Source organism: Charadrius vociferus, unplaced genomic scaffold (genome assembly GCF_000708025.1).
Source record: "Charadrius vociferus isolate BGI_N301 unplaced genomic scaffold, ASM70802v2 scaffold90, whole genome shotgun sequence".
NCBI lineage: Eukaryota > Metazoa > Chordata > Aves > Charadriiformes > Charadriidae > Charadrius > Charadrius vociferus.
Genome location: NW_009647222.1, coordinates 12134697 through 12161953, shown reverse-complemented (window position 1 = coordinate 12161953; position 27257 = coordinate 12134697). Strand labels below are relative to the sequence as shown.

Below are 27257 nucleotides of genomic sequence, written 5' to 3'. Positions count from 1 at the left end.
AGGACCTTGCACTTGGCCTTGTTGAACTGCATGAGGTTGGCTTGGGCCCACCTCTCCAGCCTGTCCAGGTCCCTCTGGATGGCACTCCTTCCCTCCAGCGTGTCTACCTCGCCAAACAGCTTGGTATCATCGGCAAACTTGCTGAAGGTGCACTCGACTCCACTGTCCATGTTGCCAACAAAGATGTTGAACAGTACAGGTCCCAGTACCAACCCCTGAGGAACGCCACTCGTCACTGGTCTCCACTTGGACATCAAACCATTGACTGCAACTCTTTGAGTGCAACTGTCCAGCCAGTTCTTTATCCACCAAGTGGTCTATTTGTCAAATCCATGTCTCTCCAATTTAGAGACCAGGATATTGTGTGGAATGGTGTTGAATGCTTTGCAGAAGTCCAGGTAGATAACATCAGTTGCTCTTCCCTTGTCAACTGCCACAGTAACTCCTTTGTAGAAGGCCACCAAATTTGTCAGGCATGACTTGCCCTTGGTGAAGCAGTACTGGCTATCACCAGTCACCTCCTTGTTTTCTGTGTGCCTTAGCAGAGTTTCCAGGAGGATCTGCTCCATGATGTTGCCAGGCACAGAGGTGAGACTGACTAGCCCGCAGTTTCCTGGGTCTTCCTTATTTCCCTTTTTGAAAATAGGGGTTATGTTTGCCCTTTTCCAGTCGGCAGGAACCTCACCAGACTGCCATGACTTCTCAAATATGATGGCCAGTGGCTTAGCGACTTCATCTGCCAGTTCCCTCAGGACCCGCGGATGTATCTCATCGGGTCCAATGGACTGGTGCACCTTCAGGTTCCTCAGGTGGTCTCGCACTTGGTCTTCACCTACAGTGGGCAGTTCTTCATTTTCCCAATCCCCGCCTTTGCATTCTGCATCATGGGCAGTGTGGCTGCAGTCCTTGCCAGTGAAAACTGAGGCAAAAAAGTCATTGAATACCTCAAACTTTGTTTGTCTTAATGTCCCTGGCCAGATTTAATTCAATCTGAGCTGTACCTTGCCTAACCTGATCCCCGGCTGCTCGAAGGATTCCTCTGTATTCCTCCCAGTGTACCTGCCCCTGTTTCTACTCCCCATAGGCCTCCTTTTTGCATCTGATCATGTCCAGGATCTCCTTGTTCATCCATGAAGGTCTCCTGGCTTTTCTACCTGCCTTCCTCTTTGTAGGGATGCATTGCTCCTGAGCTTGGAGGAGGTGATCTTTGAATATTAACCAAATAATACCTCATTTGACATAGTATACATGTTTTTATGGAGATGTTTGTTCTTTGTTATGGTTTTGGTTTGGGTTTTGTGTTTGGTTTGGGAGGGGGGGTTTCTAATAAAATAACTGTAAAACAGTCAGTTGTTATGCAACTGTCATTTTTAGGAGTGCCAAAAATGAATTCTTGTTGGATTGACTTTTCTTTTTCTTGTAAAAAAATCTCTGCACAACTTCAAAACTCAGAATGCATGAGGCAGCTGGAAATGCCTGCTCTTCCATGCAAGAAATCTGTCCGAATTAAAAGAAATCACAATGAACACATGCCTTTTAGTCACTGTTTTTCTGCTGTTAAAGCTGCATGCCTATAGAACAAAGAAAAAAAATTTATTCTAATGTGCCTTTCCATGTCATATTATATCTATCCTTGCCATTTCTAGGTCTGCCAATTTTACAACAGAAAGGATGATGCCTGCAGCCAGCAAACCAACTGCCACAAGCTTCATATTTGTCGACACTTTCTCCAAGGGGAATGTAGATTTTTTCCATGCAAGAGGTCCCACAACCTCTTGGATACCCATGCATTGAGAGTGTTGGAATCTGGAGGCATCGATGCGAGCGTAGCTTCAAACATCCAGACTATATATGATCACAAGCATGTGGAATTCAACAAGGAATTGAAGAAGGGGAAAAGTATGTTGTAAGAAACATTGGGTTTAAATAGGATTCTGAGTTTGATAAAGGTAGAAGCCGTTCTTGCCTTATGTCACAGCTAAACCCCATCGTCCTTTCTGTGCTTTCAGTACACAACTACAAACCAAGAGAAAATATAGTGAAAAAAACGGCAGATAGAAGGAGTAAAGAACTGAGGATACCTTTGCAAACAGTAGGCTCCACACTGCATATATCACCTTCAGAATGTAAGTATCTAGATAAGTACCAACTGCTTCCATGTGGAATCAGCTTTCTTATTTCCTCTCTTACAAAATGTATATTTTTTTCTTCCCTTCTGCCATTGATCTGCTTTCATGAATGAAGTAAGTCATGGCCGAATTGTGTGGGAGGGAAAGCTGCATTACTGTTGCCTAAAATACTGCATGCAAAATTGCTGTTGAGTGGCTGCTGATAATTGTAACTAGCTGGGATTTGTAACTGTTACTGCTGATCTCTTGTATCAGCAGTGGCGTGCCAGTCAAAAATTACATGTGTCATAGATATAATCCTCAACACACAAAACTAGCTGAGGTTCTGGTCCAGCAGTGCTGTTCATTCAGTCTTCTCATGCAGGTCCCAGTAGCAATGTACCTGGTCAGAGCCAACATCAGTTGCCAACAGAAGCTGGAAATAAAGATGAAGGTATGGATTGTTTCTACTCCTCCAGTCTTGAGATCAGTGGTTCTCACTGGGATTTGGTTTCACATAGCCTTACAGCTCCCTGTGGTAGTCAGAGAGCAGCTTATGTGCTTATGATATGGTATGCTGAAAGCCACACTACTGGATGGCCCGCAGAGGAGTGTTTCGATTTCTCCCCAGGCATTGTGCAGCACAATGGGGAGTAGTCTGGGATCAATCTCTGTACTGTTCTGGACATATTGCTTCTTTCCTGGAAAGGAGACAGAGTTGTACTTGTGCGTGTGATACCTTTCCTTGCCTTCTGTCCCCAGGGAATGGATGTAGCTTTGTTAGTAGAGTGGTTGTCTTGATATACCTTCCCGTGAGCGAATAGGAACTTGTAAATCTCCTGTCCTCCTGGGCAGAGCGGCCTTGGCTTTAAAGCCTGTCAGAGTCCAGTATTCTCTGAGTTTTTAGATTCTTTTAGATGTTCCACACATGGAGGGTGTAATGTTTAATATCAAATTTACTTATTTGAAGATAGTTGATGTTACACGGGTGTCATAGGTTAACCCTGGTGGGCAGCTAGGCACCACACAGCCACTCACTCACTTGCGCCCCAACACCCAGTGGGACGGGGGAAGAGGAAAGAAAAAATAAGAGCAAGAAGACTGGAGAGTCAAGATGGAGGGGGAGGGGAGGGAAGTGAAGGGTAAGTGCAAGAAGAAAGAAGAAAACAAAGCAAAGCAAGTGATGCAAAGGCAATCACTCACCACCTCCCATGGATAGGCTGATGCCAGTTCTTGAGCAAAAAAATAGTTAACTCTCTTAAAAGTCCCTCTTTTCTCTTTTATTGTTGAGCATAATATTATATGGTATGGAATGTTTCTTTGTACACCCTCCTCAGTCTATTCACTGGGGAGGCAGGGTGAGAAACAGAGGCAGCCTTGATGCTGTGCAAACAGTGTTCAGCGAAAGCTAGGGCATCATGTGTTATCAGCATTGTTTTGGTCAAAAAATCTAAAACAGCATCATATGAGCTGCTGTGAAGAAAATTAACTATCCTAGCCAGGCCCAGTACAGTATTTCTGATGTAGCAGAGAGATACAAAATATACTGAAAACACAATACAAACGTTAAGTTACACTTTCCAAAATACAGCCATTGCAATACACAGTCCAATCACAATACCAACATGATTCCCATTACACGTCCATATAATATGATCACTGTCATGATGCTGGGTGTCCCCAGTCCCCGGGAAGGAATACGTGGATTGAAGCCAGCTCAAGCTTGTTTCTGCCTTTGAAATTCTTTTGCTAGTTGTTTAGTTTTTATACTCCTCTGTTGGGCTGAGCTCCCTGTTCCCTCCCCCCACGCTGGACTGGCTAACTCAGACAGACACTTGCTCTCTTTTAGTGAACTCAGAAAGAAACATTTACACCACCAGTTGATCCAGTCAGCTGACATAGCCATTTATCTACAGCAAAGGCCACCCTCTGGTTCCCTTTTTGTTGAGACAAAGTCAGCGTCTTTGCAACAGCCGTGGCCAGTCACACCCTGTGTTACTTTCTGAGCTTCATGACATTGCCCTTGCCCATCTCCACTGAGACTTCTTCCACTGTAGGGGTTTATTGGTCAGTCACAAAGCCCTAACTCATGCAGTGGGCTGTACAGGAGGTAGTCAGATCCTGAAAGTGCTTAACGTGGCTACTGCAGTCAACTTCTTGTTATTTCTGGGATGAAATACCAAATGCAATGTCTTTTTCTTAGAGTTGTAATTTGGTAGGGCAAATAAGGACTGATGTGTTCTTTTCTGCAGATAAAAAAGACAATTCCCCTGCTAAAGCTTTGAAAGATAACAAAGAAGATAACTGTGATGAGATATGCGTGTTCCATGTCTGGAAGTACTGCAAACATAAAGGTAAGCTTTATAAAAAGTAATGTTATCTTCAGAGAGCATCGTCTGCAGAGGCACTCCCTGCCTAATGGCTCGGACTAGTGGTGGCATATGGATTGTCAGTGGTGATTGTGCCTTCTCACTTACTCACTTTGTTTCCAAGTCACTCATAAACATTGTCAGAATTACAAACATAATCAGAGGAAAGTCAAGTGGATACACTTAAACCTTTTTTCCTCTAGATGATCCATCTATAGCCTATTTCAGTCCTGTTGATGGTGTCAGCCTTTGGGTATGTTTCTGTGGCAAATACCCTTCAAGTATTAAATGTTACACTTTCTGTAACTATTAGATCAATTTGAGAGCCAGTGTTATGCTGTCATTATTGAGAACTGGTAACAATATGTCATCCTTTTTTCCTGCTGTATCCTATATACATCAGATAATAGCCCTATTCGCCCCCATTAAGACCTTTAAAAAGTGATCTGTGGTGTTACAACATCTTAAGAGAACACAGTAGTTGTACCAGCTAAGCTGAAGATAAATCTAGTCCGTCGTCTGTCTGACAGTGGCCAATAACAAGGGTCTGGGGGAAAATATAAGTATAAACAATTGTATTTGGAGGCTGTTCCTGAACAGTCACCTAACCCCCAGGTTAGGGTCTTCCTTGGTTATGAGGAGGTACCATGAGATTTTCTTTCAATGAATTTATCCAGTCACTTTCTAAAGGACTACTCCTTTTCTGACCTCCTGGTCCCAGTAAAAGATCCACTTAAATTAGATCAGACTGTGTTTGCTTTCACTTAGTACGTGAGCAGTATGTTGCCTGATTACTGTGTGGTCTGAGATGTTTCTGTGTATTTAGCATTTGTGTAGTTGGTTTGTGTTCTGGTAAAGATGCTGTTCTCCCATCTGAAGCTCCTTTTCTGAGAGGCAGATGAGTGAATTACTTCAGGGCTTGGTAATACCTCTTCTTAACCATTACTTTGAAGAGAGACAGTACTTTAAAAAAAAACCCATCTCTTTTATGGGTATGTTATAGATCATTGAAACGAAATCTATCCAAGAGAGGCCAAGTGTGGTTTTTCAAGTTCATTTAAACAGAGTACTTTCAACACAGGGTGCACTCCGTCCCTGTTAACAAAAAGAAGGAAGAAAGGAGTGAATGACACTGTCGTCTTCGTAGCTGGGGTTAGTTTCCGTATGTTCTGTGGTCAGATACGTCAGGGGTCAGGAATGGTGAAACTCCTTTTGGCTTTGTCTGTGCAGCAGCTTCTCTAGCTTTGTATTGTATTTCTCAGACTCTGCTTCTTTAGGACCAGGCTTGAGGCTTAAATTTATGAACTTGTCGGCCTGCATAATGTGATTGTGGAGGTCAGGCTCAAAGCTAGCTGTGGAGGTCAGGCTCAAAGCAGCTATACTGTGACCACCAAATAGCTAAACTCAAATAACAGTCGGAGATTTAGTGTGCTTTGCAATGCTGTGTTTGGCTCAAAAGTTGTAAATAAGAGGTTTGGTCCGTACTCGGATGTGGAGTGTACATCACTCCCCCAGCAGGGAGGTCTGGAGGTCAGCCTCTGCCTGTATCCAGCAGCATGCACACGTGCAGGGGTGTTAAGCAGGTCTGGACTCAAACATGCAGATGTACATGCATTGAAAACACAGATGACTTAAAAAAAAAACAACACAAAGGTCTTCCTCTTCCTGTGTGAAGGGTATATGGCACTGCAGCAGGTCTTGCATGCAGGGTGATTAAAAGTTGCTGCTTCCCATTTTCTGAGAAGCGAAGCAACAATTCCAACAGTGCCTAGCAGTCTTCTTACAGGGCAGTGTGCTACCTGTTCAGGGGTGAGTGTAGGGTCCCTCTTGGGCGATGTTCTGTGGAGTATTGCAGTCCTTTATGCTGCCTCATTCATTGGGCTGGGCCTAAAAGAAAAATAGTACATTCAGGCCTTTGTAACCACTAAGGGACTATGGGAAAGAGAGTCAAATATATCGGAGTACTTATGTGATGTGTAGACTAGACTTTTTACAGCTGAGAAACATAGTGGTGTGACATATAGACACATGCTTCCTATGTGTGGCCCTGCTCACCCAGCTGCCGATGTCATGCCTCAGCAAAGGGAAGGCTGTGGTTTCTTTGAAATGTATTTGGCAGTATGAGAGCTCATGTTGCTTTTCTAGATAAGACTGGAGAAACATACACCCCTATTGTTCAAACATATTTCTATTTTCAGCACTCTATCTTTACTGCTCATACCAAACCCCATTAGACAAAGCCAGAGTGTAAAAAATGCTGCTGCTTTTTTTTTTTTTCTCTTGTCTTGCTCTCTGTGTTATGATTGCAGAGCTCTTGACTATGTCTGATCTCATTACAGATAAATGCAGATTTGTTCATTACCATTTGCCATATCGATGGCAGGTATATAGCGGGATCACCTGGAATGACCTTTCCATGATGGAGGAAATTGAAAAGGCCTATTGTGATCCAAAAAACAACAGGTATAATGATACTGGACTGCTTGCTTAGTGGTTGAGCCCCTGAGGAAAAACTCTTGTTTTTCTTTCTAAAGATGTCTGACTTCCGTAACTTCTGATTCTCAGCTTCTCAGAATCTGGGAGGATGTACAAATGAGAATTTTTCTTTTAAAAAGAAAAGTAAAAGTGATTGCATGGAAATATCACCCCATTTTTTTCTTCTAAAAATAACACAACAATATCTTGCATTTAAAATTCTATACAGGGTAAAAAGAAGTGGGTGGAATTTAGAACTTAGAATATTAGTATTTCAGGTAATGAATTATAATTTATCTATAATAATTAAGTTGGGCCTTTTAACAGCAATTCAGAGATGGCTCTTCTCTATGGCTATTCCTCTCCTAATACAGCTGGTACCTATAATAATATCTATAATGTGCCTAGAGGAGTTTTATGAAATGCCCTTTGTGTGTAAGCAGCCCACCTTTTTTTTCTTTTTTTTTTTTTTGAGAGCACATTTTTCCTTTAACTCCTTTTTGAAAGCCCCACTGTAAGCCACCTGGATTTGCAGGGGGCCCCAAGTTTGATCTCAATAAAATGATATAATTATTTTGGCCCATGCCTCTCCAGACAACAGATGATTTTGATTTGCAGCTTGACTAGGCTGCTGGGTGGTGCAAATCACAAGCAAGATTCCGAAGAGGAGGCTGTTTTCCAAAGTCTTTCTGCCTGAGAGTTAATTTTTTGAGCCTCCCAGGAGTAAGAGTCCAGGTGGCTCCACTGATGAATGCTATTTGCATTGCATTGCACAGCTGTGATTGCATCCTCTGTAAAGGTAGAGTAAGAGCAAAGTTGATAAGCTGCAGGTGTTTGCTGGCAAACTCAGTCAGGTACTTACCAACTTCTATTTTTTTATGCTGAGAAAATCTGTAATCATTCTTATTTACTGCAGAAATGCCTTTTGCCACATTTTACACGTAGCCTCAGACTGTCTGTTAAAGCTGGCAGTGCAATGTCTGGCTAGCAATTGAGATGGCATTCAGTGTGTCAGAGGCCATAGTTTGCTTCTGAAGATTGGAAACAGTTTTCAGAGCTGCCATGCATGCTGTGGGAAATACTCTTATTTAGTCTTGAGTTCAGGCAGTCACATTAAAGAAAACTGCACCATCTTAAACTGGGGACTAGAGGATAAAATATATACTGTTAACTATAATAAACCTGAATTTGTCCTTACAGCATAGCAGAAAAGAACATTAATTTTCAGACAATGACCTGCGGTTCTTCTTCAGTTCGACGTCTCTCTACACCATCATCAGTCACAAAACCCACATTTGTGTTGACTACACAGTGGATTTGGTATTGGAAGAATGACCAAGGCCAGTGGATTGAATATGGAGAACAGGTGAGTCCATATCCTGTGCTTTGAATCACTTCTGAAGAAATGTGTGGAGCCTATTGCCCCCATTCCCCTTTACTCGACAAGGTTAATTAAGCAAATACTTGTGCTTGAATTTTACAGTGTCAAGTAAGGCAGTGAAGCTACAGGTGTTCATAGCAGATGTGATAAAATCATGACAGGCTGGAGAGGAGGGAACACACCTTATCTCCTTGCAGCAAAGTTCAATACGATCAACTGTCTATCTTTGTGCCTGGATGATTTGTTACAACTGCTTTCCTGACAAAGACCTTGTTGGCAAATGCAGGAAATCAAAAATCCTTTTTTTCAGCTTGTGTTGGTCAGAGTGTTTTTGATGATACGTGCTGGCTTCTCTAGTCAGATCCCCTTTTGGATTTGTCCATGGCTTCTACGCAGATTTAACATGTACACACTGTCCTTGACATGTGTTGCCCTTTAAATTATTCAGGAACTAGTCTCGCCTCTCTTCTGAGCCTTGTCCTGCTTCCTTGGATATGCAAGGAAGCTCTCTCAGATCAAATGTTACCTTTTTGTTTGGGTGGCCAAATACTCTTTGAGAGGAAAATCTGGAAAATGCAGGAAAAGAAATAAATAAGGAATCTGTCCTTCCCCCCAAGGCAGATGAGTTTTCCCCATCTGATTTACAGTATAGCTGCCCAAATGGCAGAACACAAAGGTGATCCAGGGATATGGAAAAGTAGGCAGGGAAAGAATGATGGATGTAATGACTCTCTTAATGGTGGATCTTGATTTCAGTAGGCAGCTTAAATGGAAAGCATCTCCATCAGCATACCCTTGTATTTTACATTGTTTTGTACATTAGAGAATTATACTTGCATTGTGGTTAACCCTGGTGTAGCGGAGCAGATTTAGAATCTGTCAACTATGCCAGTTTGACATGGGGGACACTTTAGACTGTTTAAAAATTGCCAAAGTTAACAGCAAAAGTAGTTTTAATTGAAGTAGGATGTTGTAAAGGTGAGACTTAACAAAGTCCACTGGCAAGGTTCACTCTATTACTTACTGCACTGAGGATATAATAATAATAATAAAGTTACCAATACAAAACCTTAGTACGCTATAATACAAGATGCACAATATCGGTTGCTTACCAAAGATCTGCAGTTGGTAAGGGGTCTCTCGGCCTCAAGGAGCAACCTTTAGAGGTATCCAAGCCCACAGGGAGATCACCACTGTGCAGCCTGCTCCTTAGCAGGGGGAGCTCAAAAAAGCTCACTCAGGCTGTCATATTTATGGAATAAAGTGGTTGGCTCGTAGTCAAATTGTGTGCAGTGGAAAAGGCAAGCATGAGACTCCTTGTACCCACAACGTTCTTTGTTCCTTGACAAATTAGTCTTGGAAGAACCATCTGCTATTCATTTGTTACTCACATGATCAGTGTTCCAGTTTCCAAGCTTATATGCATCAATGCTCACCATGTCACCATGTTCTTATGTGGGTTTTCAGGAAACAGGTTGGAACTGGAGAAGTTCATGGCCCAGTCATGGCCTAGGCCTTGTGAGGAGGCTAGTTCGGGCTTCTACTTCCTTTGGAGCCTGAATCAAACTAATGCTAGTTTAGTCAAGGAGTCGAGGGAGTCTGTTACACCCAGCTGGCAACTAAGCACCGCATAGCTGCTCTTTCAGTGTCCCTGAAAGTGTTCCCATGAAGAAATTTAACTCTATCCCAGCCAAAACCAGTGCAACTTGTTATGGAAGTTTAAATGGGATACATGTGTGTCTGTCATTGCTAATTATGTATTTGTGTGCATGTTGTGAATGTTTGGTAATCACACTTTAGGCCACAATAGTTCTGAGTAGATTCCTTTTCATCCTACTCTTTGACCTCTACCCAAACTAGTTATCCAGGGTTTAGTCCTGACTGTGTTTACTCATACTCTTCTCTATCTCTCTTTTTTTTTTCTCTTTTTCCCCCAAAGGGAGAAGGAAATAGTGTGAACTCACCATCTTCTGCAATTATTGAGAATTTGTATCTAGCAGATCCAGATGCCACCATACCTTTTCAGGCTGGCTTGCATAATTACCAGCTCAATTTTAAAGGTACTCATTTTAAAGATTTTCATTTACAACTATGCAGTGCTTTACAAAGACTAACTTCCAAGCTATCTCAACTTTTGGAAGCTATGATTTCTTCTATTAACATTACCAGATTTTTCTCATTGGAAGGAGAAGTGAGGTAGTGATGGGCCAGAGAAAATTCCTTACAAAAGCAGCCTTCCCCCTTACTCCTTGATACTATCCAGCTTCACATAGAATCAGAAATAAAAAGATACATAGTCTTCACATAAAGTCATATTAAACTTTGAGTTAAACAAAGCATCTTTCTGTGCTGTTAGAGCAACATTTAAAGAGTGTGAATGACTTAAAGGAGCAATCAAGATAGGCACAGGTTAAATAACAGTGTTACAGGAAGGACAGGAAGCTTATATAGACTTTGTGCAACTGTTCTTCAGCAGATAGAATTGGCAACGAGTATGCCACTTTTCATTAATGAATGGCTGTCATTCATTAATAACCCCATCTTGTAGACTTGTTCATGACTTCTTTTTTTCTTCTCTTTTCTCCTCAAGAAATGACCCAGACAAACATCTCTTATAAAACTCAAAGACGAGTCTGCAGACGACCAAAGTTTGTGTCTTCTGAAGAAGTGCAGAAGATAAAGAAAGGGTAAATGATGCTCTTTAAGTTGTTGTTTTTTCATATTTCAGAAGTAATTATAAGGCAAAATTGTGCAAAGAATGTAGCTGTTGCTAGAAGAAAACATATTCATTCGACTGAACAGAAGCTATATCACAAACTGCTGGCTTGGTGCATCACCTGGTTTCTGGGGTACATGTTACTCCAGGTACCACATCCATAGGACTGGTGATAGACAGTTGTTTCTTAAAGAAGCAAGTGAGAGAGGACTGTGGCAACTGAATGGCAGCATGCAAAGCTCAGCTCACAGACTGAGGCCGTTTCACAGTTTTTGTGGTTTATTTTGTTTATTTTTGTAGGAATTGGCCAAAGGGGATGCTTCCAATTTGAATGTTCAGAGCAGTACTAGAATTACTAACACTTTGTTTTCTGTCTGTTTGTAAACAGCCAGAGGGATTCTTCTATTCCAAATCAAGCCTGTCCTATCCACTGGGATCAATCTGCATTACCTGACTGGGGATACAAGGTATCTTTTCTTTCTTTTCTTTTTTTTTTTTTTTTTCTTTTCCTCTCTTGTAATTCTGATGGAAAGGCACGGTTCAAAGGAGGATGCTGCTTAACTGAAGCAATTATAACTGGGTAGATGCTAAAAAGGGACAGGAGTGATTTCTTGGGTGGATGTGCTAAAGATCTGGGTGATCTCCTAAGAGCTCTTGAAAAAGGTGGCATATTCCCGTGAACTTCATCTGCATTTTAGGCATCTATCTACATGCAAAACCAAAACTCACCAAATTCGTGACAAAAAGATTCACTGTTAAAAACAACGAAATGGCTTACTTTGGTGACTTAGTGGACCAGTTAAGCAAGAGGCTTTTGTGAAGTGTGTATTTCTTCACTAGAAACTGGGCTGATGTTGTGGAAGGAGTGATTCACTTCACTCAAGACAGAAGCAGCAAAATAGTGATATAAACCAGGGATTTAACAAAGTTTGATAGTAAATGTGACAGTGTTTTAACAAGACTCTATGGCAAGGCACACTAGGTTATTTACTGCATAGAGGACAGGGTCAGACAGAACTGTCAGGGAGACCCTCCCACTGAGTTGAGGTTCAGACGGGGCCCCCTTGCTTTCTGAACTCCTTCTCAGAGAGGAGTCTAGGTGCTGCTGGATCCAATCCTAGTCCCAGACTTGGTCATTGGTTTATGTCTGAAGGATTATATATATGCAACCAATCCTTTATATCACTTAGCTAAGATTTCAAAGTTTAGCATGCTGTCGACCACTTATCAAGGATCTGTTGTGGCAAGGAATCTCTTAACCTCGAGGAGTAACCTTGAGTGGTGTCCCTACTCAAGGGGAGAACCTGGCATGCAGCCTGCTGCTGTGCAGGACAGCTCAATGGGCCCTGGGCTGTTCACTATTTATAGAGTAAGATGATTGACCTATTTGCATATATATATTTGCATACCAGTGAGACATCTAGGTCCCTATTCCAGACAGCATTGGACTGTGTTGCCATCCATCCCCCAAAGTCTAGGTGCAACCCATCACAACTACCAACGACAGTTATGGCTTGAGCAGGAGCAGGGGGAGGGGGGACAGGGAGAGCATACCGCCACAGCTGAGACCCAGCCCTCTCTGTGCAGGACATTGAAAAGCTGCCTAATAATAATACCATCATGGTTGTTGGTGGATAAAGTTTGGACTGGAGATCTAGGAAAGAAAATCTCTATATGCTCTTTCAAGTCACCCAGTACTGTCACATACATCACAGATCTGAGCACAGACCATGGCCTCAAGGAGTGGCAGAAATAGAGAGTTACAGCCAATAATATCGAAAAACAGTTGCAGTGATCTCTTCAGTAAAACAAACCCATGAGCCCAAAGTCTATGTTCCTATTTGGTCTACCAAGACCAAAAACATGTAGGTGTTTTTTAAATCACTAGGTCTATTGGTATTAGGAAGCAGACCTTCTGGAAGAGCAACACAGACTGTGGAAGTACTACAGTATGCTACAAAAAAGGCTTTTCAATGTTACCCTTGTCCTTTTTCTATAGTGGTGTTTTGACCCTGATTAAGGAACAGTACATAATGTGGAACATAAGAGGTTTTTCTTGTTGACTGTCACAGAATCTTGTATGATGCTGACCAAGTTGCATTGGCACGGATATCCTGATGGCCAGGGACAGGACAGAAGTAATAATCGTATTTCCAGAATTCTTTCTGGCTGCTTTCAGTTGACAGAGAGCCCCATTGCTATTGACACTGTATTTTATTTTTCCTAACATAGTTACATTGGCAGTGGCACAAGAACAAGAAGTATCACGTGTGTCAGCTTCTGAGGGCTGGTTTATGTTATTCTGCTTTGTGCTGAAGGTTTCATTATACCCTGACTACACTCTCGTGTTGGATTACGCCTTACTCAGTGTAACACCAGTACCTGGCCACGTGCATATATAGCAAATTCATCTAAATACAGTTCTGATGAAAAATCAATGGGCAAAATTTAAGTCAACCACTCTGTACATTAGCTCCCTTTAAATAGTTGTTTTTCACAATTAGCAAAAAAACCTATTTTTTCACGATTGTAAGTGTCAAGTGTCCAGCACCTCCTGAACTGATAATGAGTTTGTGTGGGAATCTGGCAGCCACACCTTTTGAAGATTTGGGCCTGTGATATTTTGAGCTCTGTCAAAATAATCATGGATATAGCTAATCAGCTCTTCCTTTGGCTTATTGGTAGCTTAACTGATTAACATAAGCTTAAATTTTTCAAAAGAATGCCAGGAGGATAGGTAGCTCTGTTCTTTTTAGGTCTCTGAGTTGTATGTACTTAACTGCTTCCCTTATTTACTCTGAAAACTTCAGTCTGAATTGTAGTTGGGTCCATTTGGGGTGTTTCTGGAGTCACTGAGGTGAGTGTGAGAGGCTTTGGAATGCAATACGCAGATCCGTGGTGTTACTGGTGGTACTTGTGGGGATGCATGAAATACAAGGATCATCTCATTTCCTAGAGCTCAGTTTTCTTGCTGAGTTGGCACCTAAGAAAACCATCTCTTAACTTGTAAACTGAGTGCCTTTCATAGGAAAGGAAGAGTTAATTCTGTTCCTAAAAAGTGACAAAGCCCACAGTACCTATTGGTACTAAAAGGGAAAGCCTGGGCTACATTAAATATTTCTGTGGGACCCTAAGCTTGTTTTTTTGCAGTAGGTAATATTGGGACTGGCTGGGATTCTGCATGCATGTGGTGACCATCGTAACATCTGACAATTACGACCGAATTCCCTTCTCTTCAGACATTGACAAATAATCCTGGCAAAATTTGCTGCGCTGGAAGTGATCCGTTTTAAAAAGGAACACCTATATGAGATAGGGAGAAAGTCATCTTTGCTTAAAAAGAACAGCTCTGTTTTGGTAACATTGCTTATTTTTTGAGTGTTGCTGTGTCTTAATCTGTAAATCATTTAGAATCATAGTTCTATAGCAAGTACAGTGTATGAAATGCACAATGGAAATTGGAAACACCGATTGATGTGGCTGTCTCCTGCCTTTGTTTGACAAAGTTGTATTTGTAGTTGGGAAACCTTTTAAAGGCCAAAAAAAAGGAATTTATATTGTCTTGGAACTTCATGCTTGGTTTTAAATTGTTTCTTTAATGTACAGCTGAGGAATATGTGCAATGAATGTGTGTTTTTTATGTCAGGATTAGTCTTTGTGTGGCTGCTGTGTTGCTGAATCCTGACATGCATGCCAGACTGTTTTGCTGTAACAGGAATGGCAGCTAATGTAACATAACAGTCTGCTTGTCTACTTTATAGACATTCGTTCTAGTTGGGTCACTGTCACTAAGGCAAACTGCTGCTTCCAAAACCTAAGTTAACCCGAGGTCAAGGCTTGATATCCCAGAGTACTGTTCTTGTGCAGTCATACGCTATCAATTACTGTCCGGGCAGTGATTTTTTTCTCTGCCTCACTTCTTGACAGTGGGTTAGCAAATGCTTATCCTCTCTAGGATTTGTCTTTTCAGGTCTGAGGATGAAAAAAGCTAAAGAAGTTACATTGCTATGAAGTGTCAACCTGCAGTAGCAATGTGATGTTAACCCTTTATTAGCAGGGCGGCGTCCTCGGGGAAATAAGGACAATGCCACAAAGTTTTCATGAAAAAGAACTGGCTTTGTTGCTTGGAGGCCATAATGTGATAAAATAATTGAAGTACCTTTCTTACAGGATTGGGCTTTGTAGCACGTGGCTGACCCTCTGTTTTACCCAGAAGAGTTACAGTTCCTCAGTAAAAGATGCAATATAGCAAAAGCGTATTTGTAGCCTAAGTAAGAATTGATTATGTATAAATAAAAGATGTAGTACTGAAATATAGTGACATAATTTTCATCATGTAGGTGATGGTGAGCAACTTAAGCTGTGGTGTCACAGAGCATGCAGATAACAAATACTCGCATATCTGAATTGTTTTATATGTTGTGTTGTAAAGAAGCTTTGGAAAATACTCTTGTATTAAGACCTGGGAAACTTCATTCAACCTTGTAAAAGCTTTTTAATAAATTCAAAGAAATAATTCTTCCTTGTGCAGCTGACTTTATTCTTAATCCTTAGAAGACTTTCCTATGATAGGCCTCTTCTTCAGTAAATATTTAATGCACAAGCTGGACACGGTGTCCAGAAAAACATGTCTTTACTTATATGCAGCTGTGAAATACAAGTCCTATTTTATCTCCTCTCTAAACTCAGCCTTCTAAAATGTGGAGCTTTTTCCCTGACAGGTTAAGATGTTGATTTCGTATTACCTCCTAGGATGACTGCAGCTTTCCTGCTTAAAACACAACTTTGATACCTGGGATGTTGGGCGTTTCACTTGAAGTCATCTTGAGTCCCCATTTGGCTTAGGCAGTGGTAACATGGAAAGCATTACCAAGTGACATCAGTCTGCCAGCATTATGCATTTTCAGTCAAGTTTATGGAAGATAAGTGTTTATTCTAGAAGATAAAGATACAGATTACGTTGAAGGAAAAAATGGAAAATTTATGCATGACAAGCAGAAGAACTCAAATCATGTTTTAATTATGTTTTGTGTTAACTTTTCTTTGGGAAAAATGTGCATCTCAATGGATTTTTAAATGTGAAACGTATGGATAAATAGACTTTGTTTCCTTTAGGAAGGAGGAGATGCATTTGCTTAAGCAGGTATTTAGTGTAACATTCCTGTTAGAATCGTAATTGTTCTCTTATGTTTAGCAATGTAGCTTCTTTTCTTAAGTCTGTATTTAAGTGCAACTTTCCAAGTTTTAACTTTGAAAAGTTATAGAGCTCTGATGCTGGGAGGTTGTATGCATTTTGTTTGTTTCATCTTTAATAGCCGAAGCTCCCTTAAATGGCTGGTTACAAACGATACTGTTGTCTAACATTTTTTTTATATATATAAAACTAATATCTGGAATAACCAGTCAAGTTTCCTTTTTTAACTTTCTGTTCCATTGAGATGTAAAGTTACAAGTATCAACTTTTACTTGGAGATGATAAACATAATTGATCTTTTTGCTTTCAGCATCCTTCCTGAAGAGAGGTGAGGTGTCTTTCCAAAGCAGGAGTGACATACTGATTTACATATTAAGTGTCTGTCCTAATTATTCTCATAGTCATGATCTAAAGCATTAAATTTACCTTTGTAAGTGTAGTTTGCGGACCCTTCTGAAAGTATATCTGCTGTAATTAGGCTTCTGCATGTTAAGAGCTAACTGAAGCCTCATGTCGTCTTTTGCTTTGGTTTATATTTTATAGGCAGTGGAGCTCAGTAATACAACCTCCGAATACAACACAATAAAGCAGCTGTTTCAACAGACTATGAAAGGCTACAGTGTCCTTAAAATACAGAGGATTCAGAATCCATCCCTCTGGAAAGTGTTTCAATGGTCAGTATTTCTTTCCTAATCCTTGTGGGGAGGGAGTCTCCAAGAGCTGGTGTCCTGTATCTGTGTCCTAGGAGAGGAAAGACATTGCTACTTGTGCTTTAGCATGACTGGCATTTCCTTCCTAGGGGCAGTTTCAGGAGTGACATTAAGTGTCTAAGACTTTCCAGAGAATGCCGTGCTCCTGGAGGGAGGCTCCTTTTGCATGGCTCCTTGGAAGATGAAGGGGGGGGGGGATGGACAGAAAGACATGAACAATGCACAATAGGGATGAGGATACCCACAGTGATGTGGAATAGTGTATTGTCGCTGGGATTGAACGCTAACTGCCTGCTGCACATGCCTTCTGTCTGTTACAAATGCTTATCCACTAGACTGTAGGAAGTACTTGCTAAAAAAGAAGTGGGCAAAGGTAGAGGGTGCTTGGGCCTTTTTTTTTTTTTTTCCAGTCGGATTTATTTAAGGCTTTCTCAAGAGTTTGAGTACCTTTACTGAATGCAGTCAGTACTCACTGAGAAAGAATTCTTGTGCTTTAACTTAATGATCTCTGACTTCCAGAGCTCTTTTCTGGTTTTCAGCATCTGCATCAGTGATACTGAACTCCAGGTACTCATGCCAAGCTAGATACCAACAGATTTGACCTGGTGCTAGTGACAATAAACGACCATGTTCAGGTTAATTGGGTAGCAGGTTAAGCTGTCCCATAGAACAGTTGCCTAGTTTAAAACAAAAGCACTGGTACTTAATGGAAGTATTCAAGGACTATATGGAATGGTAATGGAGAAGAAAAATACTGCTCAAGTAAGTACTTTCACCTGCGAAGTGACTGAACCCAGGCAGTTATCAGCTAATAGTTTCATAAACCATCTAGCAAAACTTAAGATGCTTCAAAACATGTAATAGTGCGTACTTTTTCTTTTATTCTCTTCCAATGAAATAATTAAGCTAACCAAGCAGAGTTTAACAGGCCAAGTTGAACAAATTTCAGTCCATTGCTCTTAACTTCTCATTTACAGTTTACAATTTGGAAGGATTCTCCCCTCTCCCCAACTCCGTTTACTTTGTAGTTGATTACTTCCTGAAGAATATTACTGTCTTGTCTGCTTTAACAGCTTCTGAAAACCTGTGGGATGTATGGATGCTATGAAATAGTGATGGGAGATACCAGTTGAGCCTTCCATTGTGATTCCCCTTTTGATACTGGTCATAGCTCAGTCTGACTCTGGCCTAAATCAGTAAGGTCTTCAGCGGTGAAAGAAGACGCAGTTTCTCTCCTTCTGGCTGTCTCCTCAGCTGCACCGATCTCACTGAGGGGCAGGAGCTCAGGGTGTATGGCAGTTTGAGTTCACTAGCGGAGGGAAAAACAAGCTGCCTCCAGCTTTTACACACTGCCGGAGCATGGAGGCTCAGTGGTTAGTACAACCTCCACTCTGCAGAGTTTGGGGGACAAGAGACATTAAAGCAGAACGTGTAGGACCCTACAGAGGAGCAAAAGGTTGGTATAGTGGGGACTGTAATAGTGTCAATGCCTACTTAAATTCACGGAAGAAAGCCAGAATTATCTAGAATTGCTGGGCAGTGGTATCAGTGTATTGCTCATCTTGTAATTGTTCATCCTACTGCTAGTCTGCCTCATCCTCCAAGCTGAGAGAGAAGAAAGCAGACTGGAAATTCATCCAGCTGATACTTACGGGTGCATGATATACTTTTTTTTTTTTTTCTTTAAAGCCTTTTCTACCTTTTTTTCCATGGCTCACCCCTGCATTTTTCTGTTAGGCAAAAGGAGCAGATGAAAAGGGAAAATGGAGGGAAGGAAGTAAATGAAAAGTTGCTGTTCCATGGAACCCAGATGTCCTTCATGGAAGCCATCTGCCATTACAACTTTGACTGGAGAGTTTGTGGAAGCAATGGAACTAAATATGGAAACGGTACGTAGGAAGTGACTGTGTGTTAGATGTCTACTTAGACTCCCCTGCTCCTAGAGCAATTGGAGTTTTGAAGTCTTCAACTATAGAGGCTGAAAAAAAGAGGTAGGAATTGGTTTTATGCTCTTCCTTCCCTCTGGAGAGGACAAGAATTTGCTTTGTGCAGGGGTAAGTCATTTCACGAGATCTTAAGAGAATTAATGTAGGGATTTGAAAAAGCCTCTGTTGCTGTAGTTGGGACCTTCTGAAGGCTCGAGGTCATAATTTGAACTTGCCAAAGAAATAGCTGTTAGTCTTCATGGCAGGGAGCAATAAGGTTGTGCTTTCTCACAGTATAATCGTGGAAGGTCCTTGTGTTTTCTTGTCTATCCCTCTCATCCTAACACACATACCTGTAGTGGTTTTATATGTTTTGGGTTTTTAAAAAATGTTCCTTAAATAGCAAATTCTGAATGCAAATTCTGTGGTGAAATCCTTTCTCTTGTAAAAATTTCCATGGTATTATGTAAACTGAGTAAGAGGAAACCTGAAAGTTGGGTCCAAATACCTCCTAAAAACCAAGGGGATGCTCAGTTTTCACTGTCACTTTATACATATTCCTTATAACCATGTTTTCCTATCATTTTCTAGGAAGTTACTTTGCTAGAGATGCTTCCTATTCCCATCCATACTGTCAGCCTGAAGCAAAAACAAAAGTCATGTTCGTGGCTCGTGTGTTGGTTGGAGATTATGTTAAAGGGAATGAAGCCTATGTTCGCCCCCCACCAAAGTCTTTTGGTGGGCTTCAGTTTTATGACAGCTGTGTGGATGATGAATTAAATCCCTCAATTTTTGTTGTCTTTGAAAAACACCAGATTTACCCAGAGTATATGATAGACTATAAGGAGGAAGTAAAATGTATTATATCTTAGAGGAACCAGAGCTGTTTGTATCACTCATCTTATTTTCCGTATTGCAGGTGATCTCATACTTGGTGACTTCTTTCTTTTTAATACAATCCCTTGGAATGTTAATCCAAAGAATTTCTGTATTGAGGAGGGCTGGCAAAACAGGTGTTACATTTGTTGAGACTAATTGCCTTGTCTTCTTGTCTTCATCTCTTAAATGAAGCACAGACGTTTGGATAACCATAGCAGAAAAATCAGAATCGTGGGATGGGAAATTGAATATTACAACTTCTGTGGGCAAATAATTGTAAACGCACTTTCTCAGAAATAGAGAGGATTTCTTTTTGCAAACAGTTCAGTTAGGGGGAAAATTCAGACTTCGGTAGTTTTTAAGCAAACTTTCAGGTTTTTAGTAGTCAAAGATTCTTTTCAGTCCAGAATATGGCTGGTTTTGATCTTCCTGTCTACCACAATTCTAAACAAGTCAGTGTACGTAAGAATGACTTGACTTAGTTTTCGAAGTTCTGTTTTTTAATGCTGATACTAGTTTCAAGTTTAAAATGGTAAAACAAAAATTAAAAAGCTTATATAAAATCCATGTAAGTTCTCAAGTGGAGAAGTTTCATCTGTACGATGGCAGTTACTGTTTGGATCATAAAACTGTTGGATCGAATTCTTTTCACAGATCTGCAGTAACTTGCTCTGTGACCTATACAAAAAACAGAGCTCAAGTGAAACTGTGAAAGTAACAACCTATGAATAAGCAGGTACTAAAATGTGGTGGTTTGGCTGCAACTAATGGCCATAAATGCATAAAGGCTGTGTGTCGTGGTTTAACCCCAGCCAGCAACTTAGGACCATGCAGCTACTCGCTCACTTCCCCCCCTGCAGCGGAATGAGGGAGAGAATCAAAAAATAAAAATGAGAAAACTCATGGGTTGAGATAAAGACAGTTTAACAACTAAAGCAAAAGCTGTGCATGCAAGCAAAGCAAAACAAGGAATTCATTCACCGCTTCCCATGGGTAGGCAGGTGTTCAGCCATCTCCAGGAAAGCAGAGCTCCATCGCGCATAATGGTTACCTGGGAGGACAAAATGCCATCACTCCAAACATTCCCCCCGCTTCCTTCTTCTTCCCCCAGCTTTATATACCAACCATGAGGTCACATCGTATGGAATATCCCTTTGGTCATTTGGGGTCAGCTGTCCTGGCTGTATCCCCTCCCAGCCTGCTCCTTGGCAGGGCACTATGAGGACCAGAAAAGGCCTTGACTGCCTAGCAACAACTGAAAACATTAGTGCTGTTTCTTACCCCAAATCCAAAACAAAGCCCCACACCAACTCCTAGTAAGAAAGTTAATTCTATCCTAGCTGAAACCATGATGTTGTGTCACAACGAGCCAGGCTTTCAAGGGAAGGTCAGCACGTATTTTCTCAGTGTGAGCCTTTGTTTTGCAAATGCTATAGGACAGGAGAAACATCTTAAGAAGCATTGCTATTTTCTGTCCTATTTGTATAGATTCATTTTCATTTTTCCAGAAATATGACATGACTGGAAGAGACCAGTTATGTTCTCTAGAGGCCAGTGGTAGAACTGCTGTCCTAAGACGCTTCGTGTATGTGTTCTGTTGCCCACATTGTGTTGGGCAACTCACTGGGAACTCGCTGACAACTGTAGTTCCTCTTTGTGTTTTGAGGTCGCTGTGGGTGATCCTGGATACTGCTTCCCTGGGTCTGTTTTTTGGTACACTGGCTTTGTCTTTGTCAGTGATGTACAACCCTATTAATGGTAGTTAAGCCCTTTTTTATTAAGCTACATGCTTTTTATTGTCCCAAAAAGAAAAGATACAAACTGTCATAGAGTTTCTACTGAATTTTAATATGGAGTTTGTAAGCTAATCGAACTGAAGACCCTCTGTATGAAGATGTCTTATTTAGGCATTTTAGATGTTAAGAGGGAAACTGGCTTAGCACAGAGGAGCACTAACTTTTTGCTTTCAGATAAGTTTTACAGTAACACGAATAGCCTCCCAGTTATTTGCATCTTCAATACCAATTTGACAACATGTACCAGTCAAAGTTTCCAAGTTACCAAGAGGACAGAGAAATATATAAAACTAGGAAATCTTATTAAAATTACTGTCTTAGAACTAAAGGAAAACATGTCAGTAATGCATTAAAAGGGGAAGATTTTACCACTTTAGAAGATCTCTCTCACTTTTGTTTGCCTGTAGATTTCCCGAATCATTGAGTTTTGCCATATTTGCAAATAAAATATGTTTAACTATTGAGTTTTGCCGTGTTTGCAAATCAAGTGTGATTTTACTTATTTTTTTGCTTGTTATTGTGCAGTTTGTCTCCGTACGTAAACTTATGGCACAACGAAACAGACAGTGAACTAGTCACTTAATACATGTGCTCAGTGTCTTCCTTTCATCTGTGTTTCTAAACCATGGAACTGTGTGGATGAAGTTTTGCATTATAGTGTGGACGCTCAGCTAAGTATGAAGGACAGAATGCAGTCTGATTCATAAAGAATATTTCTGTAAATGAACTTCCTAACTAAGATACCCTTAATATTATGTGCTGTGGTAGTTTGGTCAGATTCCACATAATTAAACAGTTGCTCTGAGCAGTTGTTAGAGTCCTAGAAAAGGAGGAAAGAATAAGGTGAAGCAGTAGCAGAACTACTGGTTTTAATATGTAAAAGTAATCAGGTATTGATTATTCTAAGGATGTGCTTTTTTGAATATCTAGATGAATAACTTTTAAAGAATCTGAACTAAGCACCTTCACAGTGCACTTTCCCCCATCCCTGTAAGCTGCAAGACAGGCAAGGAGATGGAGAATGCCAGTGAGATGCTGACAACTTAGAATCAGTCCAATCACAAAATGTAGAGGAAGGACAAGGGATGAAACGGGAACTTCAGTGCTGTGCTTCACATTGTCAAAACTGCCCTTCCATCATTCTGGCAGGAAATGCTGCCGGGTGGGGGTACAGCTCCCTTGTGCACAGGATATTGGCTATTTAATTGGTTTGGGGTTGGACTGTAGATGAGAGCTGCTCTCATCTGCATCCCCTTCCTGGGGAAGGAAGGAAGACAAGAACTTCAGTCTGGGTAACTGGCCTGAAGAGGGAAGAAAAATAGAAAAAACATACTCTGAATGCAGGAGGATGAAGCATGAAGGAAAAATGGTTCTCCCACCTACAGGCATCTCAGCCTCTTCCTAACTGATGCCAAGAATCATAGAATTGTCTAGGTTGGAAGAGACCCTTGGGATCATCAAGTCCAACCATCTACCCTACTCTACAAAGTTCTCCCCTACCCCCTATCCCTTAACACCACATCTAAACGGCTCTTAAACACATCCAGGGATGGTGACTCAACCACCTCCCTGGGCAGCCTATTCCAATGCCCGACCGCTCTTTCCTAATGTTCAGTCTAAATCTACCCTGTTGGAGCTTAAAGCCATTCCCTCTCGTTCTTGCAAGAGAAACGCCATGCTTGCCACAAACTGACAGTAATCCTTCGCCCTTTGAGCTTGGTAAAAGGTGTAGTGTGTGAGCAGAAAGGCAAAATGCCTTGTGTGGCAGCTGTGTAGCCACTGGGCTGAATTATGGTTCCAGGTGCTGCTGAAACGGCTTAAAGGCAAGACCAAATCAAAGCGTGTTTTCATGATAACCGACAAAATTTTGTAAGTAATCTTTTTCATTCCTAGTGACGCTGAGCAGAAACCATATTCGCTTTTTTCTGCCAGTCCTAACACTGCCTATTAAGAATGCCGCTTGTGAGCCATGGTTTTGTCTGAAATAGCCTATGGGTGATAATAGCACTTGTCACTGCTGATGCTTTTCTTGAATTTCTGGATTGGTCAAAAGCAGGTTATTGACTGCCCTGCTGTATCTGCCTCATTTACTAGCCTTATATTATAATCTGATTAATGGCTTTCAGGGAATTTAATAGGTGCAGAATAGGTTCAGAAAAGGCTAAAAATGCATTTGCTAAGGGCATATTCTGTGTTTAATCTAGTAACTTTACCTTCTTTTAGGCACAGTATTATAAGGGCTATTCATGAGCACAGATACTGCCGCTCTTGACTTCTGGGTGCCTTCTTTTGGTTCCTGTCTCTAAACTGAAAGAACAAATATTTCTCATGTCTCAAGACAGTTTATAGAATAGTATCCCAGAACATGTTATGAACAACGGCCTTGTAAATATTTATTTGAAAAAAAAATAAACAAGTTTGTTGCGTTTTACTTTGGAATATAATGTTTTTTAGTCTATCCTTGTCAGCTGGGGTGACAACCAGCTAGTTTGCTTACAACAATGCACAAGCCAGATGCAATACTAGCAGTCAGCAGCTCTGTTACTCGTGTCTCCTCCCTCCGCCCTGCCCAAAACCCTTCAAGTATTAACGGAGGTTGGGAAGTATCTGTGAAATGGAACAGTGTCAGCAGTTTCCTAGCCCCTACAAGGCTCTGGGGCTTTGGTTTGCTTCCTGGCACATTCAAGCCTCTGAAAAAATAGATGCTACGTTGGCAACAGTTCTGAAGATGTGGGAGCTGTGAATAGGCAGCCCTGTGGCACGGCTGCTCTTTGGGTTCTTGCATCTCAGAGACAAGGCAGCTGCAGCTGGGACTCTGCACGACAAATGCAATACTATTTCTGGAAAAAGACTTGAGGCCTCAGAACAAGCCTGTTCACTGTTGCCAAGAGTTGTTGTGGCCTTTAAGACTGCATGGTGGATGTATACAGGTAGGCACAATGTCCATTCTAAAGGTCTTGGTCAGTAGCTATGCATGCAAAGATGTTAAAGAAGCCATTACTTGCAGAGGATCCTGCAGATGACTGAGGCCTTTATTTTGTATTTGAAAAGATCTATATGTATGCCTTTATCAGGAAAAAACAGGTTGAAAACTTGTTTAAAAAAACATGCTTCACCCTGGGTTAATAAATCTGGTCTTGATTTGCAAACAAAAAAACCCTCAAAACTTGCTACGCTAGTTGGTCATGATACCACTGATGCTGTGATAAGTTTCCTTCACCAGCAAAACCAAGAAGCTGTAGTACGGGAGGGCTTTGGGGTTGAGTGGCAGAAGCCTTAGATGATGGATGACAGCTGTGCTTTCACAGCAGTCTGCTATAACTACCACAAATCATCACTGTAGGTGTTAGGATAGCTTAACAGCACTAACAGTCTAAACCAAACAGGTCTAACAGTTCTTTTAACAGGTTCTAAATCTAGACCCACTGCAGCAAAGACTTTCTAAATAACCTTTTGGTTCAGCTTGCTTGATGTTAACAGAATTGTTACAAATACTGCAGTAGGAGCTCTGTCTAGTGAAGTCTAACAGAACACCACTAGCTCCCTGTTTTATTGCACTGAGCTACAAGAAACAGCTAATGCCGAATAAGCAGTAGAGGTAACTGAGCTGATGGTGTACATGCTCTCAGCACAGACTACTAAGAAAGCAGTTCAGAAAAGGCTTGTGAAGTGGGGGGTATTGCCCTTGCAGCCACTCTGGGATCATGAAAAATACTATCAAAGTTAAAAATAGTTGTTTCCTGATGTAATGTTGGCAGGCTGCCCAGGCTCAAATTCTGATGCACAGCACAAAGGACTTCACCTCTGCGTCTCTTAATGCAGAGAAAAAAGTGCTGCAGGGGCTGGGGCAGATGCCCTACTAACTTTAAAGGGAGTGGCAAAGATAGAACAAAAGCAAGTATACACAACCTGTGCAAAACCAGTACCTCTTTTGTAAGCAGCAGATAGAAAGTTTGTATCAACTGCTTTTCAACTGCTCTGCTTAGATATAAGAAGGGGACCTTTAAGAGTCAGCGTGGTCCTTGGTGAAGTTCTTCCTCTGCTTGTTCTTCCTCTGCTATTGTTCTTCCCACTGAGCTACCTGCTTGTTAATTATTTTCCATAATGGTAACTGAAAACAATTCAGCATAGCATGGTAAAGCAAGACAGAATAATTTGAGTATTTTAGATAAAAATAAGGGGAAGATAAGGCAGAAAACCAGAAGTTCTCATTTATGGGCAAAATGTGTACTACCAGTGGACTGAAAAAGCTTCTAGTCACATTCACGGAAGCAAAGAGGATGCATACTGTTGCAGCTTTACAAAATTAAGCTGAACAACCAATTTAAAAGCTTCATCCATACATGCAAAGAAGTCATATACTTGCTGCTCAACTGAGCACATCTTTGAATTTATTGATGTAAAGCAGACAAAATTCTCAATCACATTATCTCAAAAGTACTACCAATGTCATTCTTAAATTTGTGTAGCAAAGGGTCACATAAACTACACACTTTATAAACAGCCAGCAGATTTCTCAGGCTTTTGTTCCCTAATAAGATTTGTTACACTCCTTGAGTAAAAAGTTATCTGGCTAAAGTCATTGCTTGAAATGCACTGATTAAAAATAATACTAAAAATGCAGCATAACTTTAGCACAGGGTGAGCCAATCACAGGCATGGCTGGACAGCTAAAGCAGCGATGAAGCTGAAGAACAGGGAACTGACTCTCCACAAGATTCAAAAGGCTGTAGGCCGGATGCAATACCCTTATCTAGTTTCACAAATTATCATTGATTTCAAATTAAACTATTTTTTCCTCAAGGGAGGGCTGTGGAAAGAAAGGTGGAGCAAGGCACTTCCACGTCTTATTCCTCTATGCAGAACTCCAGGGACAGTGCAGGGCCAGCTATCAAAGTGCTTTTTTAGGTCAAAAGGAAACTGTATGTGGGATGGGGCTGCTGTGGGACATAGGGAAGAGCCCGAGCTGGACAGGAAGGAGGGGACGGGCATGTGTGTGTCCAGGAGAACTTGCAGCTGTGATACCAAAGCCAGAGTTTGGGCAGTTAAAGACTGTGGCATTTCCATTTGGGAAGAAGAGGAGGCATTAGTTCAGTTTTGGTTTGAAATATCATATTTCCCTTCATTAGGGATTTCTGGATTACTGTTGCAAGACAATCTGTTAGCTCTGCTACGCTGCAGGAATCCAGAGGCACCAGAACTTCACAGAGGTACATGGCTCATAACATGCCTCATTTGCAGCACCAACGCTTGTTACATCACTTGTGCTTGGATAAAGTTTTGTGCCAGTTTCCCTTAGCTCTCTTTCTATGGTGGAAGCTCCCTTCCAGTCTTCACCTGTTCTGAGATACCTCTATAAAGTGCACGCTTTAACATCAGTTTTAAAATCTACTTTTCTAGCATGTAGGGACTCGTGATATTGAGATGGTAGTAAGGCCTGACTTTCCAAAAGCTCAGGTAAGCATAAAGATGCCAAACTACTATTCAGAGAAAAGCTCAGGTAAGCATAAAGATGCCAGTCCAAACTACTATTCAGAACTGTACTGTTTTAGCTGAAATCCAAGCTTTTTCTTTTCTTCTGAAAGATTTAAAAGTGCCAAAGGAGTACCCATGTTAGAATAGTCATAGTCAGCTGTTGTCCCTCTTGTCTGGTTTCATTCACATAGTAATTTCTGAAAGCTCTGAGGTGCTATATTGAAAGGAA

General features: G+C 41.2%; 1 protein-coding gene across 1 annotated transcript in view; it reads left to right on the top strand.

The window, feature by feature from the left end:
- The window catches only part of LOC104281745 (poly [ADP-ribose] polymerase 12-like), a 27330-nt gene extending 7580 nt beyond the window's left edge, over positions 1-19750 (top strand). The window contains exons 3-14 of the mRNA XM_009879789.1: positions 1647-1901; positions 2018-2126; positions 2467-2562; positions 4361-4462; positions 6817-6940; positions 8153-8318; positions 10273-10393; positions 10924-11020; positions 11438-11516; positions 16787-16917; positions 18691-18842; positions 19470-19750. Coding sequence (XP_009878091.1) covers positions 1647-1901; positions 2018-2126; positions 2467-2562; positions 4361-4462; positions 6817-6940; positions 8153-8318; positions 10273-10393; positions 10924-11020; positions 11438-11516; positions 16787-16917; positions 18691-18842; positions 19470-19750 — 1713 coding nt within the window. The remainder of the gene's footprint in view (positions 1-1646; positions 1902-2017; positions 2127-2466; positions 2563-4360; positions 4463-6816; positions 6941-8152; positions 8319-10272; positions 10394-10923; positions 11021-11437; positions 11517-16786; positions 16918-18690; positions 18843-19469) is intronic.
- Positions 19751-27257: the final 7507 nt, after the last annotated feature.